Raw genomic sequence first — 14,921 nt, forward strand, 5'->3', positions numbered from 1 at the left:
CGCCGCTGCCGCTGTTGCTGCCACTATTGCTGTTGCTTCTGCGCGCGCAGCTCGCCTTCGGGAGCCTGGCCAGTGGGAGCCCCGGCGCCGCCGAGGTGAGGCCAGGCCGGGTCCTGGGGGATGGGGGAAGGGGCAGGACTGGGCCTCTGGGCCCCGACGCGGACTTGTCCAGGGCAGAAAGCTCAATATTCCCAGCCAGGTGGCCAGCCCCCAGGCGCCCCTAACGGCACTAGGCATTCATGAACCCCAGAATTCCAGGCCCCAGTTCCCCTACCATCTGATACCCCAGTCCTCTTCCACTCCCCAGCATAGGGACTGGCTTTTTTAGAGCCCTTGGTCCCAGAAGTGCAGCCCCACCTCCAGACCCTCTCACCCTAGGATACTCGACCCCAGCCCCCTTCCCACCTAAACATAAGACCCACCAGGCAGCAAGGCACTTGGATCCAAGAATCCAGACCCCTTGCATCCTCTGGACCCATATTAGAGCCCTCGCAGGCTCCCAGGACCCAGGAGTCCAGGCCTCCAGACACTATCAGCCACAATCAGGATGTAGCTCTCCAGTCCTCAAGGACCAGGTGTCAATGCCTGCTGGGCCCTGAAGCCAGGCCTTGTCTTCTTTACACCCTGCAAAGGGAGCCGGTGCTCTGGATGGAGGAAGGAGGGGCTAGAACGCCTGGGTTCTGGCCGCCTCCTCCGCGATTCAGGTTTAACCCCTTCGGGCTCCAGCACCGCTACTCTGGGGTGGGGGCGGAGCCTGTCTCCGCGGCAACAAGGCCGAGAGAATCCCGGGGGGGACACCCAGATCGCCATAGCAACGGGAGAGCTGGGGCGCCCCCGCCCTACAGGAGTTGTTTCCCAGGGAACGGTGGCTCCTTGGGGGCGGGGGCGCGGTCCTTGAGGGAGGGGCCGGTACTGAGAGTCTAGAGTATCTGGGTTCTGTGGAGCAATAGACTACGCCTCCTGTGCCCTTACTGTCCTCTCCACCTCCACCTCTAGGCTCCGGGGTCCGCCCAGGTGGCTGGACTATGCGGGCACCTAACCCTTCACCGGGACTTGCGCACCGGCCGCTGGGAACCAGACCCACAGCGCTCACGAGGCTGTCTACGGGACCCGCAGCGAGTGCTGGAGTACTGCAGACAGGTGGGCGGGACCTAGCGGGAGGGGCGCGGTCGGCGGGAAAGAGGATCCAAGGTGGGGCGGGGATCATCAATAAAAAAGAAGACTTGCAAAAGGCGTGGTCCAGGTCGATGCGGGAGATCTAAGAAACCTTGGGAAGCTGGGGGCGTGGCCAACGAAGAGGCAAAGCTAGACTAGGACCCAACCTCTTTTGAGAAACTTAAATTAGGAAAGGGGGAGAACCAGACCGCCAAAGAGGCGAGATTTAGCAATCTAGTGGGCTTTGTAAAGAGTAGAGGACATATAGGTGGGAGTGCCAAAGGAGAGGCGGGGCTAAGACAGAAAGATACTTTGTGGGCCCCCTAAGATGGGGGAAGGGGTGCAGCCTACTGAGAGCGCAGATTAACTAGGAGGCGTGGCTTTGAAATACGAAGAGAGGAATACTTAGCCGCCAAACAGAGAAGGAGGCGGAGCTTATATGAAGCTGAGCCCCGTGGGAAGATGAACCTGATGGGGGTGAAGATGGGGCCCTGACCAGGGAGGTGAGTTCAGAGGGGTTGAGCTTATGGGGAAGTGAAAGGACCTTCATAAGACCATGGACAGGGAAAGAGGTAGGCCTAAAAATGTTGAGACTTTTAAGGGAGAGCTACTAGGAGCCGTGGCCAGGGGACACTAGGACCTTAGATAGTTAAGACTAGTTTTAGGGAGAACCAGAGCCTAGGAAGGAAATGTTCTTATGAATAGCAGAGCTGTGGAAAGAACCGTGGCCAATGGAGTGGGGTGGCTGGCAGGGGCAGGGCAGTGGGTTGATTGCCCCCACCCGTGTCCCCAGATGTATCCGGAGCTGCAAATTGCACGTGTGGAGCAGGCTGCGCAAGCCATCCCCATGGAGCACTGGTGTGGGGGTGCCCGGGGCGGCAGCTGTGCCCACTCCCACCACCAGGTTGTGCCCTTCCGCTGCCTGCGTGAGTCACAGGCTGGGAGAAGGGAAGTGAAGAGGGAGTCTCTGAGGGGGAAGGTCCTTTCTCAGGCCCACATTAGGGGAATGGGTGCGTGCCTGGATCCCAAGAGGGGCAGAGAAGCTTCTGAGGATAAAACATCTGGATTCTGGAGAGGGTGGGGTTGGTGGCTGCTAGAGGCTCTCACTCTGGTGTCTCCCCATTCTCCAGCTGGTGAATTCGTGAGTGAGGCCTTGCTGGTGCCTGAAGGCTGCCGGTTCTTGCACCAGGAACGAATGGACCAATGTGAGAGTTCAACCCAGAGGCATCAGGAGGCACAAGAGGTCAGGACCTTGGCCCACCCATCCCACCCCCTCCCAAGCCCAGGAGTCCAGACCCTTAATACCCTCCTCTACCAGAACTGAGGAGTCTGGGCCTTCAGGCAGGGGTGGGATCTTCCTACTAGGAATTCCATCCCTTGACTTCTTCCTCCAGAACCAGAATCAAGGCCTCCAGCCTCACCCACCCCCAAGACCCAGGAGTTCAGGCTCCCCATCTACTATCTCCTACCCTCAGATGCACTCTTGGCATCTGAGCCCACTCTTCCCACAGGCCTGCAGCTCACAGGGCCTCATCCTGCACGGTTCGGGCATGCTTTTGCCCTGTGGCACAGATCGGTTCCGAGGTGTGGAATATGTATGCTGTCCCCCTCCTGTGACCCCTGACCCATCTGGGACAGCAGTTGGGTGAGTGGGAGGAAACCTCCATGCCCATCCAAGGCTCCTGAGGGATGGGATGGTAGTTTGGGGGCCTGGGCCTAGGTTCTCATTGCCTGGGTCTTCTGTTGCTCCCTCAGTGACCCCTCTACCCGGTCATGGCCCCTGGGGGGCAGAGTTGAGGGGGGTGAGGATGAAGAAGAGGAGGAATCCTTCCTACAGCCAGTAGATGATTACTTCGTGGAGCCTCCACAGGCTGAAGAGGAAGAGGAGGAAAGAGTCCCGCCCCCAAGCTCCCATGCACCTGCAGTGGTCAACAAAGGTGAGGCAGTCTCTGAACCCTCCACCAGAGAGGGAAAATGATTTGGGGGAGACTTGGTGTGAGGCATCTTTGGGAGGGATGTATGTGGGAGAAACCAGATTTGGGGGGGATGGAAGAGATGGGAGTGGCTTTGGATACAACAGAATTGGAAAGACTACCTTGTGAGGAATGCAAAGGAACAGGATGTCTTGGGGATACTTGTAAATGGAGAAGGATCCTAAGGGTCATTTGGGGAAATACTGGAAGATGGAATAATGAATTCCTTAGCCAGACAATAGCCATGGTTGAACTTGATGCATGCTGGTCCCCAGTGTGCTCTGGGAAATGTAGTCCTCCAGGAAGAAAAAGTGGCCTGGAGGTGGGCTGTAGACTACCTCCTGCTCCCTGGTTTTGCAGTCACTCCCACCCCGAGGCCCACAGATGGTGTGGATGTTTACTTTGGCATGCCTGGGGAAATCAGCGAGCATGAGGGGTTCCTGAGGGCCAAGATGGACCTGGAGGAGCGTAGGATGCGCCAGATTAATGAGGTGGTAATACCGGGGACCCTGGGACCCCCCATACTACAGAACTCATTAAGTACCAGGAAACTCAGAGACACTTTGAAACTACCTCTAAAGGATCCCCAAGCCTCCTTTGACCCTGAACCCTCAACACTACCAGCTAAGATGACCAGGGATCCCTGACCAAACTGGGATCCTGTGGAGATGCCACCAGATTCTATGGAAGCTCTGGTCCATGGAACCCTTCTACTTTAAATTCTTTCTGGTTCTTTCCTCTTGGGAACCCAAGAGCCAATGGGACTTAACGGATATAGAGCCTCCAAAGTCATGAAGAAGGTGTAGGGTACTCACCAGGTGGATCAGGAATTCTGGGATCCTGAAGCTGCTCTCCCCACTAGGTGATGCGTGAATGGGCCATGGCAGACAACCAGTCCAAGAACCTGCCTAAAGCTGACAGACAGGCCCTGAACGAGGTAGGACAATCTCCAGCAGGTGCTACTCATCCTGTCTACCATCTGGGGCACTCACAGTTTCAGCCTGGCTTTGGCCATGTCCCACCCCAGCCAGTTCAACCTCTTCCTACTTATCTCTTCCTCTTCTGGCCTCGCCCCTGAATTTGGCTTTGCCCATCTTGGCTGCATCTGACTTGGCATTGCTCTCCTCTTACATCAGCCAGGTTCAGCCCTATCTTCCCTTGGCCACTTTGAGGGCTGGCTCTGGAGTCCTCGCCCAAGCTGAGCTCTCTGTATATGATCCAGGTCCTTCTCAGTCTCTCTGTGATGCATTCCTGTGTCTGTTGTCCCTGCCTCCTGACTAGTCCTCCCCTCCAACTCACCTCTGTCAGCCTCACCTTGGTGTAGCTCTACCCCCTGGAGATCCTGTTCAGGCTAGTCCCACTCCAGTGTTTTGTCCCACCCCAATTGGTCTCATTTAGGTGCAACCTGACTCCAGTTTGACCCTGCCCAGACATGGAGCCCTACCTCCCCTACAAGCCATGGTCCCTTTCACCTTAACATTGGCCATCTCTGTTCCTGGATTGTTCTCACCCTATCGTACACTTTGCACCTTCAGATTGGTTCCCAGGGGGCCCCCACTCCACCTGGTCCTGTGGCCCACCCCTTCCTATCAGTCTCTTTTGACCCAGGGTGGCACTGCCCAGGCCCAGGCCCATTGGACCCCACCCCATACGGCCCTGTAGCCCTGCCTCTCCAGACTCCCCCTGATGCAGGCTTTGATCCATCTTTCCCCTTCCTGACCCTGTGCACACCCCCTTACCAGCACTTCCAGTCCATTCTGCAGACCCTGGAGGAGCAGGTGTCCGGTGAGCGACAGCGTCTGGTGGAGACTCACGCCACTCGAGTCATCGCCCTTATCAACGACCAGCGCAGGGCTGCCCTGGAGGGGTTCCTGGCCGCACTGCAGGGCGAGCCACCTCAGGTGTGCAGACTGCATAGGTAGAGAATAGAGGCTGAGAAGGGCCGAGGCAGGCCTGGGCAGCCTTTGTCCCTTCCACAGGCAGAACGTGTCCTGCTGGCCCTGCGGCGCTACCTGCGGGCGGAGCAGAAGGAGCAGAGGCACACGCTGCGCCACTACCAGCACGTGGCTGCCGTGGACCCCGAGAAGGCCCAGCAGATGCGCTTCCAGGTGCTCAGATTCTTCCAGCTCCCAGGTGCCCTGCTGTCCCTTACACCCCACTGCCTCAGGCTGCTCTTGTCCCAGACTCCTGTTGTCCCTCAGGCTCTTCTCCTCTTGTCCCTTGGACCCCATTTCTATCCCTGGAACTTCACCTTTTTCTGCCTCAGGACCCTTTCCAGGCCCTCAACTCCACTTTCTGCCCCTTGGATCCTTATTTCCTGACCCTAGAACATTGACCCCACCCCCATAATGCACCTTTGACACCCCCCCCCCATTTTTTGAGACAGAGTCTCACTCTGTCAGTCACCCTGGCTAGAGTGCCATAGCGTCCTAGCTCACAGCAACCTCAAACTCCTGGGCTCAAGTGACCCTTTTGCCTCAGCCTCCCAAGTAGCTGGGACTACAGATGCCCACCACAACACCTGGCTATTTCTAGAGGGTCTCACTCTTGCTCAGGTTCGTCTAAGCTCAAGCAATCCACTTGCGTTGGCTTTCCAGAGTGCTAGGATTACAGGCATGAGCCATCCTACCTGGTCAGTTTTTCTATTTTTTAGTACAGACAGGGTCTTGCTCTTGCTCAGCCTTGTCTGAGCTCAAGCAATCCACTTGCCTTGGCCTCCCAGAGTTCTAGGATTACGGGCACAAGCCACCATGCTCAGCTTTTGAACCATTTTATTGTTCTGGAATTCCTACTTCCTGTCCCTTGATCCAACCTTCTGTCTCTTGGATTTCTTCCTCCTTTCCCAGAATCCCCTTCCTGTGCCTCGAACCCTATTCCTGTCCCTCAACTCTCCTTTCTCCCTAATTCCACTTATTTTCCCCAGGACCCCTATTCTGTATCCTCAGATTCTAATTCTTATTTCTTAGATGTGTTCTTCCTGTCCATGAGTACCTTATTATGTGCTCTTGAACTCCAGATCTTGTCCTTGAACCATGTCATGTCCAAGCATATGACCCTCCAATCCCAATCCCTATCTTAGGCAGACCCTCGGACCCCACTTGCTGTTCTTCAACCTGCTGTCATCTATCCCACATCTATCCGCTGTGTCCTGGGTCCTATACCTACCCCTATACCTACCTTATCTCCTGGTGACCATTCCTTTTCCTTGTACCTTACTTCCTGTCCTAAATCTCTCTCTTCCTGGATCTCTACATCTTTTCTCTCTCTTTGCATCCTGCTTCTCCTTCTTCAATGTCCTTCCTCCTACAGCTCAATTTCTGAACTTGCACCATAAGTTCCTGTCCATTGTCTGTGTTATCTTTCCTTGGACCCTATTGAAGTCTTCCTTCATCCTGCATCAGTTTTCTTATCTCCAGGCTGCACTGCCTGGGCTAACCCTCATACCTGCTCCCTCATAGGTGCAGACTCACCTGCAAGTGATTGAGGAAAGGATGAATCAGAGCCTGGGCCTGCTGGACCAGAACCCCCGACTAGCTCAGGAGCTGAGGCCCCAGATCCGTGAGTACCTATTTCCTGAGCCCCCATTCTCAGATCTCTTAGGGAAGACCTTGACTCCCAAATTTCAATTCTCCCCAATTACAATCGCCTAGCCCTGTGTAACAAACCACCCCACAACTTGGTGGTTTAAATTAACGACCATTCTTCTTTGTTTATGATTCTGCCATCTGATTTGTGTTCAGCTGAGTGGTTCTTCTGGTGATCTTGCCAGAAATCAAGCATGCAGGTGTATTTAGCAAGATCATCTCAGGGCTGGAGCTCCAGCACAAATGGGCCTCTCTCCCTCTCCAAGTAGGCTCAGAATCCTCTACATGTGATCTCGCCAGCAGGGTAGCTGGACTTCCTATGTGGTGATTCATGTTCGCCAAAACACAAAAGTAGAAGTTTCCAGGTCTTCTTAAGCCTTGGGCCCACATTCTGTTGGTTAAAGCAAGTTACACACCCAGTCCAGATTCAAGGCGAGGTGCCTATACAAGAGTGGGCATACTGGAAAGCATGACCTACCACAGCCCCTAGATCTATCATGACTTTTTCCTGGATATCTCATACCTAACCCCAATTCTCCTAGTATCTAAGGAAGCCATACTCTTGAAACTTCAAACTCCATCCTCCCTGCCACCAACTAGCTCCCCACTTTGCCAGATCACGCTTATAGCCACCCCACACTTGGGGCTGACTCTGGTGTCTGCATGATCTCCCAATCACTCTGCCATTAAGATGCCCTTTACTCACCCAGCTCTGTTTTATGGAGCCCCCTGTGCTCATCACCTCAGCCACATTCCTACATGTTCCCCTCAGAGGAGCTCCTCCACTCTGAACACTTGGGTCCCGGTGAATTGGAAGCCCCTGTCCCTGGGGGCAGCAGTGAGGACAAGGGTGTCTCACAGCCTCCAGATTCCAAGGATGGTGAGTTAGCCAGACTTTGGGGAATAAGCCCCAAACCTCATTTCTAATCCCCTAAGCCTGAGGGTGTCTTAGCCACTACAGTGAGTGGCAGGAGGGGGAGGAAGCTGTAAGGTGGGGAAGGGGGCTCTGTAGGATCCTTGCTCCTCCGTCTTGGTCCCTGGGAGGGTGTTTCTCACACTTTCTTTGATGATGTCCCCCTGTCTTCACTGTTCCACCTGTCCTGCCTCCTCTGGCTGCAGCAGACACCCCCATGACCCTTCCAAAAGGTAAGTGTCTCATACAGTAGATCCCAGCTGCTAAATCCCACTAAATCCCTGAACCCAGAATGAAAAAAGTCCTACACTGGCACTCTAGACCTCCTTGGGTGGAGTTTGGTGTGCTTTCTGCCCCCCCAAGACAGGTAGCACCCCTCTGAACTCTCAAGAATGAGATTGGAGGCCAGGTGTGGTGGCTCTTGCCTGTAATCCTAGCACTCTGGGAGCCCGAGATAGGTATATTGCTTGAGCTCACAAGTTCAAGACCAGCCTGAGCAAAAGCAAGACCTCATATCTACTAAAATAGAAAAACTGACGCAAGAGGATCACTTGAGCCCAAGAGTTGGAGGTTGCTGTGAGCTATGACATCATGGCACTCTACCCAGGGCAACAGCTTGAGACTCTGTCTCAAAATAAAATAAAAAGAATGAGATTGGACTTGGGCGGCGGGGGTAGGGTCCACAGAACAAGATGCTGCATCCCCTGGAAAAGAGAAGATGTCCCCCCTGGAGCAGTACGAGCGAAAGGTAAGTTAATCAGACCTGTGAGCTCCTGAGGAAGGAGGGTGCTGGGGTTTGGATTCCTTGTGAGGAGGGAAGAGGGGATGAGGATATGGACTCTGGGATTCTAGGAAAGAAGAAGGCTGCAAGGTGCTTTCTGGTGCCCCTGGGGGGGAGGAGGCTGGGACCCAGACTCCTGGGTTGCTGACACCTCCTTCTCCCCACCCCAGGTGAATGCGTCTGTTCCGAGGGGTTTTCCTTTTCACTCATTGGAGATTCAGAGAGATGAACTGGTAAGGGGAGGAATATCCCAGGTACCAGGAGGAAATATTAGAGGGCAGCAGCTAGGCTGTGACACTCAAAGGCCACATGGGACCCTGATGAGCTTCAAAGATGCTCTCTGCCCCATCTCCTCTTCCTGAAGGCACCAGCCGGGACAGGCGTGTCTCGTGAGGCTGTGTCCGGTCTGCTGATCATGGGAGCGGGTGGGGCCTCCCTGATCGTCCTCTCCATGCTGCTCCTGCGCAGAAAGAAGCCCTACGGGACCATCAGCCACGGAGTGGTGGAGGTGAGAAACTCAAAGACAGGGTTCTGGAGCCTGGGCATGGGTGGGCCATGAGATCTGCAGGAGGTCCTGGTGCCCCACTATCCCTCTCCTGCCCACCTCACAGGTGGACCCTATGCTGAGCCTGGAGGAGCAGCAGCTCCGGGAGCTGCAACGGCATGGTTATGAGAACCCCACCTACCGCTTCCTGGAGGAAAGACCCTGACCCCGCCCCCTTCATGCCTTCAGCTGAGCCCAGACTTTCCCTCTTCCTGGAACCCCAGAGCCCCAACTCCCAGCATAGGGTGAGGGAGGGACACTTGCAAAGTTCATTTCACACCCTTCTGAGGGGGCTGGAAATTCTTATTTTCCCTTTCCATTTCCAAATTTCATCCCTAAGAAGACCCCAGATATTCCCAACTGCCTCCCCACATGGGACCTCCTCACCTTAATTTATTTTGTAAGTTAATTTATTCTTCCTTAAGGTGACTGACATCTTGGTCCTAGTGCCTGTTGTTTCCTGGAGTTCACCCTCCCACGTTCCCCCTACTAACATCCCAATAAAGTCTTCTTCCCCACCAGGCCATCTGTGTTCTGTGGGAGAATGAAAGAATTAGTGTGTAATCTACTACTAGGGTGTCCATCCCTGCCCCGGCCTCCTTCGCCTCTTTAAGCCAGATGAGGGAGCTTTAAATCTGGGCGGGGCCTGCCTGACAGGTTGGCACGCCGAGAGTGAGGCCCAGAGGCTCTCTGCGCCGACCCAGGAGCTTTCCGTGGTGCTGAATGGGCCGTGATTCCTAGACCTCCATCTGCTTGCTACCGGCATAGCCCCCAGGGAGGCTGGGCTCTGGCAAGTTTCCCCTGCCTTCTGCTGGCCCTCATACGCAACCACACACAGCATCCACAGCAACCTATGAGCCTTACAAGGGACTGGGAATCTTGATTCCCCCAAAGTCTTCATCCCTTCTTAGGGACTCTGGAAGAATCCTCTTGGGACATGAAAATTCCAGTCTTGTGTCCCAAAGTAGGATATGATACCTGTTGGAATTTATATCCTCATGTCCCATTTTATGACATGCTGGAGTTATCCCTCTACATATGCTGTTACCTGTCTCAAGAGGGTGGTTATAAGGAGCCAAAGGATTGATGATAGTGAAGATGTTAGAATTAGCATATTAAACACACTTAGCATGTGTTTAATAAATTTTAAACCAGGCCAGGGGTGGTTAGCTTACACCTGTAATCCTAGCACTCTGGAAGGCTGAGGCAGGTGGATTGCCTGAGCTCACAAGTTCAAGAACAGCTTGAGCCAGAGCGAGACCCCATCCCTTAAAAAAATAATAACTGGGCGTTGTAGCAGACGCCTTTATTCCCAGCTACTTGGGAGGCTGAGGCAAGAGAATCACTTGAGCAGAAGAGTTTGAGGTTTCTGTGAACTATGATGCCGTAGCGCTCTACCAAGGGTGACAAAGTGAGACTCTGTCTCAAAAAATAATAATTTTTTTAAACCCTGATAGCAGCAAACACTTATGTAGTATATATCCTAGACTGGGTGCTCCTCAAGGGCTTTACATGCATTGATGCACTTAATCATTACTTCCAGCCCATGGAGTAGATACTGTGACTATCCATCCCTATCTACAGTGGAAAATAGAAAGTAACATCACATGTCCAAGGTCACCATCCAGGAAGGGTCAGAGGTAGGAGGAATTCAACCCAGGAAGCTTGGCTCCAGCACTCATAACCTTGGCTACTTTGCTAACCTGCTGTCCTTAGTAATTCAAGGCTGTCTCCCATATGGTGTTCAGATTGTGTGCTGCAATTTCCAGGTGATACTATTAGCTTATTAGACATTTTAGATTTGTTGTTTTACCACAACATTCCAGCAGAGGTCAGTAATGTGGGGTGTGTGTGTGTGTGTGTGTGTGTGTGTGTGTGTGCTGTGTTCAAATATCAGTATATGGGACAACTTTTCTGACAAGACTTGGGGAAGGGAGCACCTACTTCTAATTCTCCCAAAGGACCTATGAGCTAGCAGTGTCTCTTCATAATGTATGCATGTAAATACAGGTCATGTATATTAAATATATACCTGATAGGTGTTAGGAGGAAGATGCCTTCATAATGCAAGGTGAATGCAAAGTCACAGCTTCCTTAGAGAACACAGTTTGCACCATCATTCAGATACTGGTTATACTTGAGTTATACTCAGATGAGCCTAGCAGAATTGTGCCACTAACACCATAAGCAGGGTAAATGCTGCCTTCACGTTTTCACAACCAACAGTGATCAACAGGCTAATAGTAGGTAAGATGCTCCAAGCAGGTGGGACAGGAACTTAAAGGCCATTGTGCTCAATATGGTCAGTGTGTTCTTGCCTAGTAAAGTTTATGTGTTTATGGCAACACTTGAGTAATTTTAAGACACTGTTATTGAAATTTCAGAAGGAGGCTCGGTGCCTGTAGCACAATGGTTACAGCACCAGCCACATGCACCGAGGGTGGTGGGTTCGAACCCAGCCCGGACCAACTAAACAACAATGACATCTGCACATAGCTGGGTGTTGTGGCGGGCGCCTATGGTTCCAGCTACTCTGCAGGCTGAGGCAAGAGAATCACTTAAGCCCAAGAGTTTGAGGTTGCTGTGAGCTGAGATGCCACGGCACTCTACCAAGGGTGACAGAGTGAAATTCTGTCTCAAAAAAAAAGAAAGAACGAAATTTCAGAAGGCAAATGAATTTGCTACTGTTTATCTGATGCTTTTTTGCACCTATGCTACACTTCTTTTCCCAGGGAAGATGATTTTGTTAACTCTTCTTTTATAACGTTTCTTAAGGACATTCTATCATGTTAGTGGTGTGTGTGCGCATGCACATTTTTTAAAATTTAGATTAATATGAGGTTACAAATGATCAGGTTACAATGTTTTCATTTTTGTTTGGGGTTTTTGGTGTGGGGGGGTGCGTTAGTACATGTCTTAAGTTGAGCTGCTATAACAGAATACCACAGACCAGGTGACTTGAACAACAAATACTTATTTCTCACAAGTCCTAGAGCAGTCATTTTCAACTCGTGTGCCGTGAGAGGATCTTAGATGTGTTGCAAAATTTTTCAAAGATCATGAATTTGATTATTTTTGAAAAAAGTTCGAAGCACAGTAATTATATTCCCCCCCCTTTTTTCCTCAACATAATTTAAGTGTGCCTCAGAAGTTTAACTATAGGTTCAAGTGTGCTATGAGATTAAAAAAAAAAAAAGGTTGGAAAACACTGTTCCAGGGGCTGGGTAGTCCAAGATCAACATGCCAGCAGACCCAGTGTCTGGTGAGGGCACTCCTGGTTCATAGGGGGGCCATCTTCTTGCTGCATCTTCGCCTGGTAGACAGCAGTGAGAAGAGAAGCTCTCTCATGTCCCATCTTCTAAGGACACAAATTCCATAATAAGGACCCCAATCTCATGACCTAATTACCTCCCAAAGGACCCACCTCCTAACACTATCCCATTGAAGGGTTAGGATTTCAACATATAAATTTGGGGAGGGGAGCAAACATACACTCTATAACAACACAAATTAAGGTATCTCTTTCTTTTCTTTTCTTTCTTTCTTTCTTTCTTTTTTTTTTTGAGACAGAGTTTTGCTCTGTTGCCCAAACTAGAATGCTGTGGCATCAGCATAGTGCATAGCAACCTCAGATCCTCCTGCCTCAGCTTCTAGAGTAGACGGAACTACAGGTACCCACCACAATGCCTGGGTAGTTTGTCTACTTTTGGTAGAGATAGGGGTCTCGCTCTTGCTCAGGCTGGTCTTGAACTCCTGAGCTGAAACAATCCACCTGCCTTGGCCTTCCAGAATGCTAGGATTACAGGCATGAGCCACTGTGCCCTGCCTGGGATATATATCTTATATGTCAAGAAAAACTCAGATGCCATCAGTGATGAGAAATAGCATTATTTTAGGTACTACAGAGAAAAAAAGGCAAAAAATAAACTATACACAATTGACTATTAAGATGAATTCTATTAAATTCTTAAAACCAGTAAAATATAGCATATTCTGGGGCTGAACACAGTGGCTTATGCCTGTAATCCTAGCACTCTGGGAGGCCAAGGTGGAAGGATCCCTTCAGCTCAGGAGTTCAAGAGCAGCCTGAGCAAGAAAGAGTGAGACCCCATCTCTACTAAAAATAAATAGAAAAATTAGCCCAGCATTGTGGTAGGTGCCTATAGTGCCAGCTTCAGGAGGTTGAGGCAAAAGGATTGCTTGAGTTCAAGAGTTTGAGGTTGCTATGAGCTATGACCCCACAGCATTTTACCCAGGGCAACAGAGTGAGACTGTCACAAAAAAAAAAAAAAAAAAAAAAAGTAATACAGCCTCTGTGTGAGTACAAAAAAGAGCATGAACCTGCTGGTCCAAGTCAGCTGGTGTCAGAGACTTAGCACCAGGGCCCCTGACAACTCTGCCCTTGTAAGGTGCCCTCTACACTGACTCCATGCCTGGCCACGTGACTGACTTTGATCAGTGGAATGTCAGCATGACTCAAGCAGGGACATGCTCTTTTGGAACTGTCCCTCTTGGAGCCCCTGAGACACCACGTGAAGACATCTACCTACACTCCTGGACCACAAGGAGACATTCTGGGCCCGCACCCAGGAGTTCCAGCCACTTCAGCCAAGTCATTAGACATGTGAGTGAAGCTGTCTCGGATTTCTGGCCCAGTCAGGCCTCCAGTGACTGCAGCACATGAGTGACCACCTCAGGAGAATAGAGCTACCAGCTGAGCCCAGCCCTGATTGCAGAATCATAAACAAAAGGGGGGGGGATGGTGTCTTTTTATTATTAGCATATTTGTAGAGACAGGGTCTGGCTTTGTTGCCGAGGCTGTTCTTGAACTTCTCACCTCAAGAATCTTCACGTGACCCTCTCACCTTGGCCTTCCAAAATGCTGGGATTGCAGCTATGAGCCACTGTACCCAGCCAGAGGAGCGCTGTTTTTTGAGACAGAGTTTCACTATGTCACCCTCAGTAGAGTGCCAGGGTGTCACAGCTCACAGCAACCTCAAACTGTTAGGCTTAAGTGATTCTCTTCCTCAGCCTCCCTAGTAGCTGGGACTACAGGTGCCCACCACCAATGCTTGGCTTATTTTTTGTTGCATTTTTGCTTAACAGCCAGGCTGGGTTTGAACCCGCCAGCCTAGGTGTATGTAGCTGGTGCCATAACCACTGTGCTACGGGCACCGAGCGAGAGGGGGCTGTTTTTTAAGCCTTAGATTTCAGGGGAGAGACACTGCCATATGCCCTGTAGTGTGCTAAAATACACTTAGTTATTATCCAAGGGTGGGTTCCAAGTACGGTAGCCATGATAGCATCAGAGGGTTTTGTGGGATGGGGGTTCCTTAGGTGGTTAAATCCTCATGGAGGCCAGAGCAAAGGCCATGGGGCAAGTACAAGGGGACACTGTGGAGATTCTCTGCCTTGGTTTGGTTTTCTCATTAAGGGTTTGAGGGCAAGTTTATTCAGAAGAAATGGGGAACATCTAGAGAGGAGGTGGGAAGAGATGCCAAAAAGGGAAAGCAGCCAAAAGGTGTTTTATCAAGCCCATGGCACTTTGGGGAAACGGAGATTCTTTCTACTGGGGAATGTGCACTTCTGAGTTAGCCCAACCAAGAGGTGAGGGACCTGGGATATTTATACACCATCTCCTGTCAGGCATTCATTGGCTGAGGGCTGCTGGCACGGGAAGCAGGCATGAACTCCTGGCTTTCAAGACTTGTCGCACTCACACCCAGAGCAGAGCGGCACCAGTGGTCTGAGAATGTCCACACGCAAAGGTTCAGGTGCTGAAACTGGCAGGTAGGCCCCTGTGTGTTGACAGGCAGAGGGGGAAGACGACGTGGACTGGCCCCCACAGTGGCTGCTGCAAGCCCCAGCCAGGCATATGCATCAAACACAGCCACTTCCCTGCACTCCTGGCCTCCAGAGATCAGACAAGACAGTTCTAGTCCAAATCAAGTTTAATAGGGAGTTTAGAGAT

The 14,921-nt window shown here is 51.6% G+C and overlaps 1 protein-coding gene across 1 annotated transcript; it reads left to right on the forward strand.

Annotated features, from left to right (window-relative positions):
* Positions 1-2: 2 nt before the first annotated feature.
* APLP1 (amyloid beta precursor like protein 1) lies at positions 3-9,471 on the forward strand (the record flags this gene model as incomplete). Its single annotated transcript, XM_023516895.1, has 17 exons — positions 3-95; positions 997-1,140; positions 1,949-2,081; positions 2,286-2,398; positions 2,667-2,800; positions 2,911-3,092; positions 3,489-3,619; positions 3,991-4,065; positions 4,871-5,029; positions 5,108-5,236; positions 6,587-6,686; positions 7,485-7,592; positions 7,832-7,858; positions 8,303-8,373; positions 8,577-8,639; positions 8,771-8,914; positions 9,018-9,471. Coding segments are annotated over 17 exons (1,905 nt in total), but the record flags the coding sequence as incomplete, so codon positions are not given.
* Positions 9,472-14,921: the final 5,450 nt, after the last annotated feature.

The sequence above is a fragment of the Otolemur garnettii genome, unplaced genomic scaffold, assembly GCF_000181295.1.
Source record: "Otolemur garnettii isolate 467f Iridium unplaced genomic scaffold, OtoGar3 scaffold00100, whole genome shotgun sequence".
In the NCBI taxonomy this organism is placed as follows: domain Eukaryota; kingdom Metazoa; phylum Chordata; class Mammalia; order Primates; family Galagidae; genus Otolemur; species Otolemur garnettii.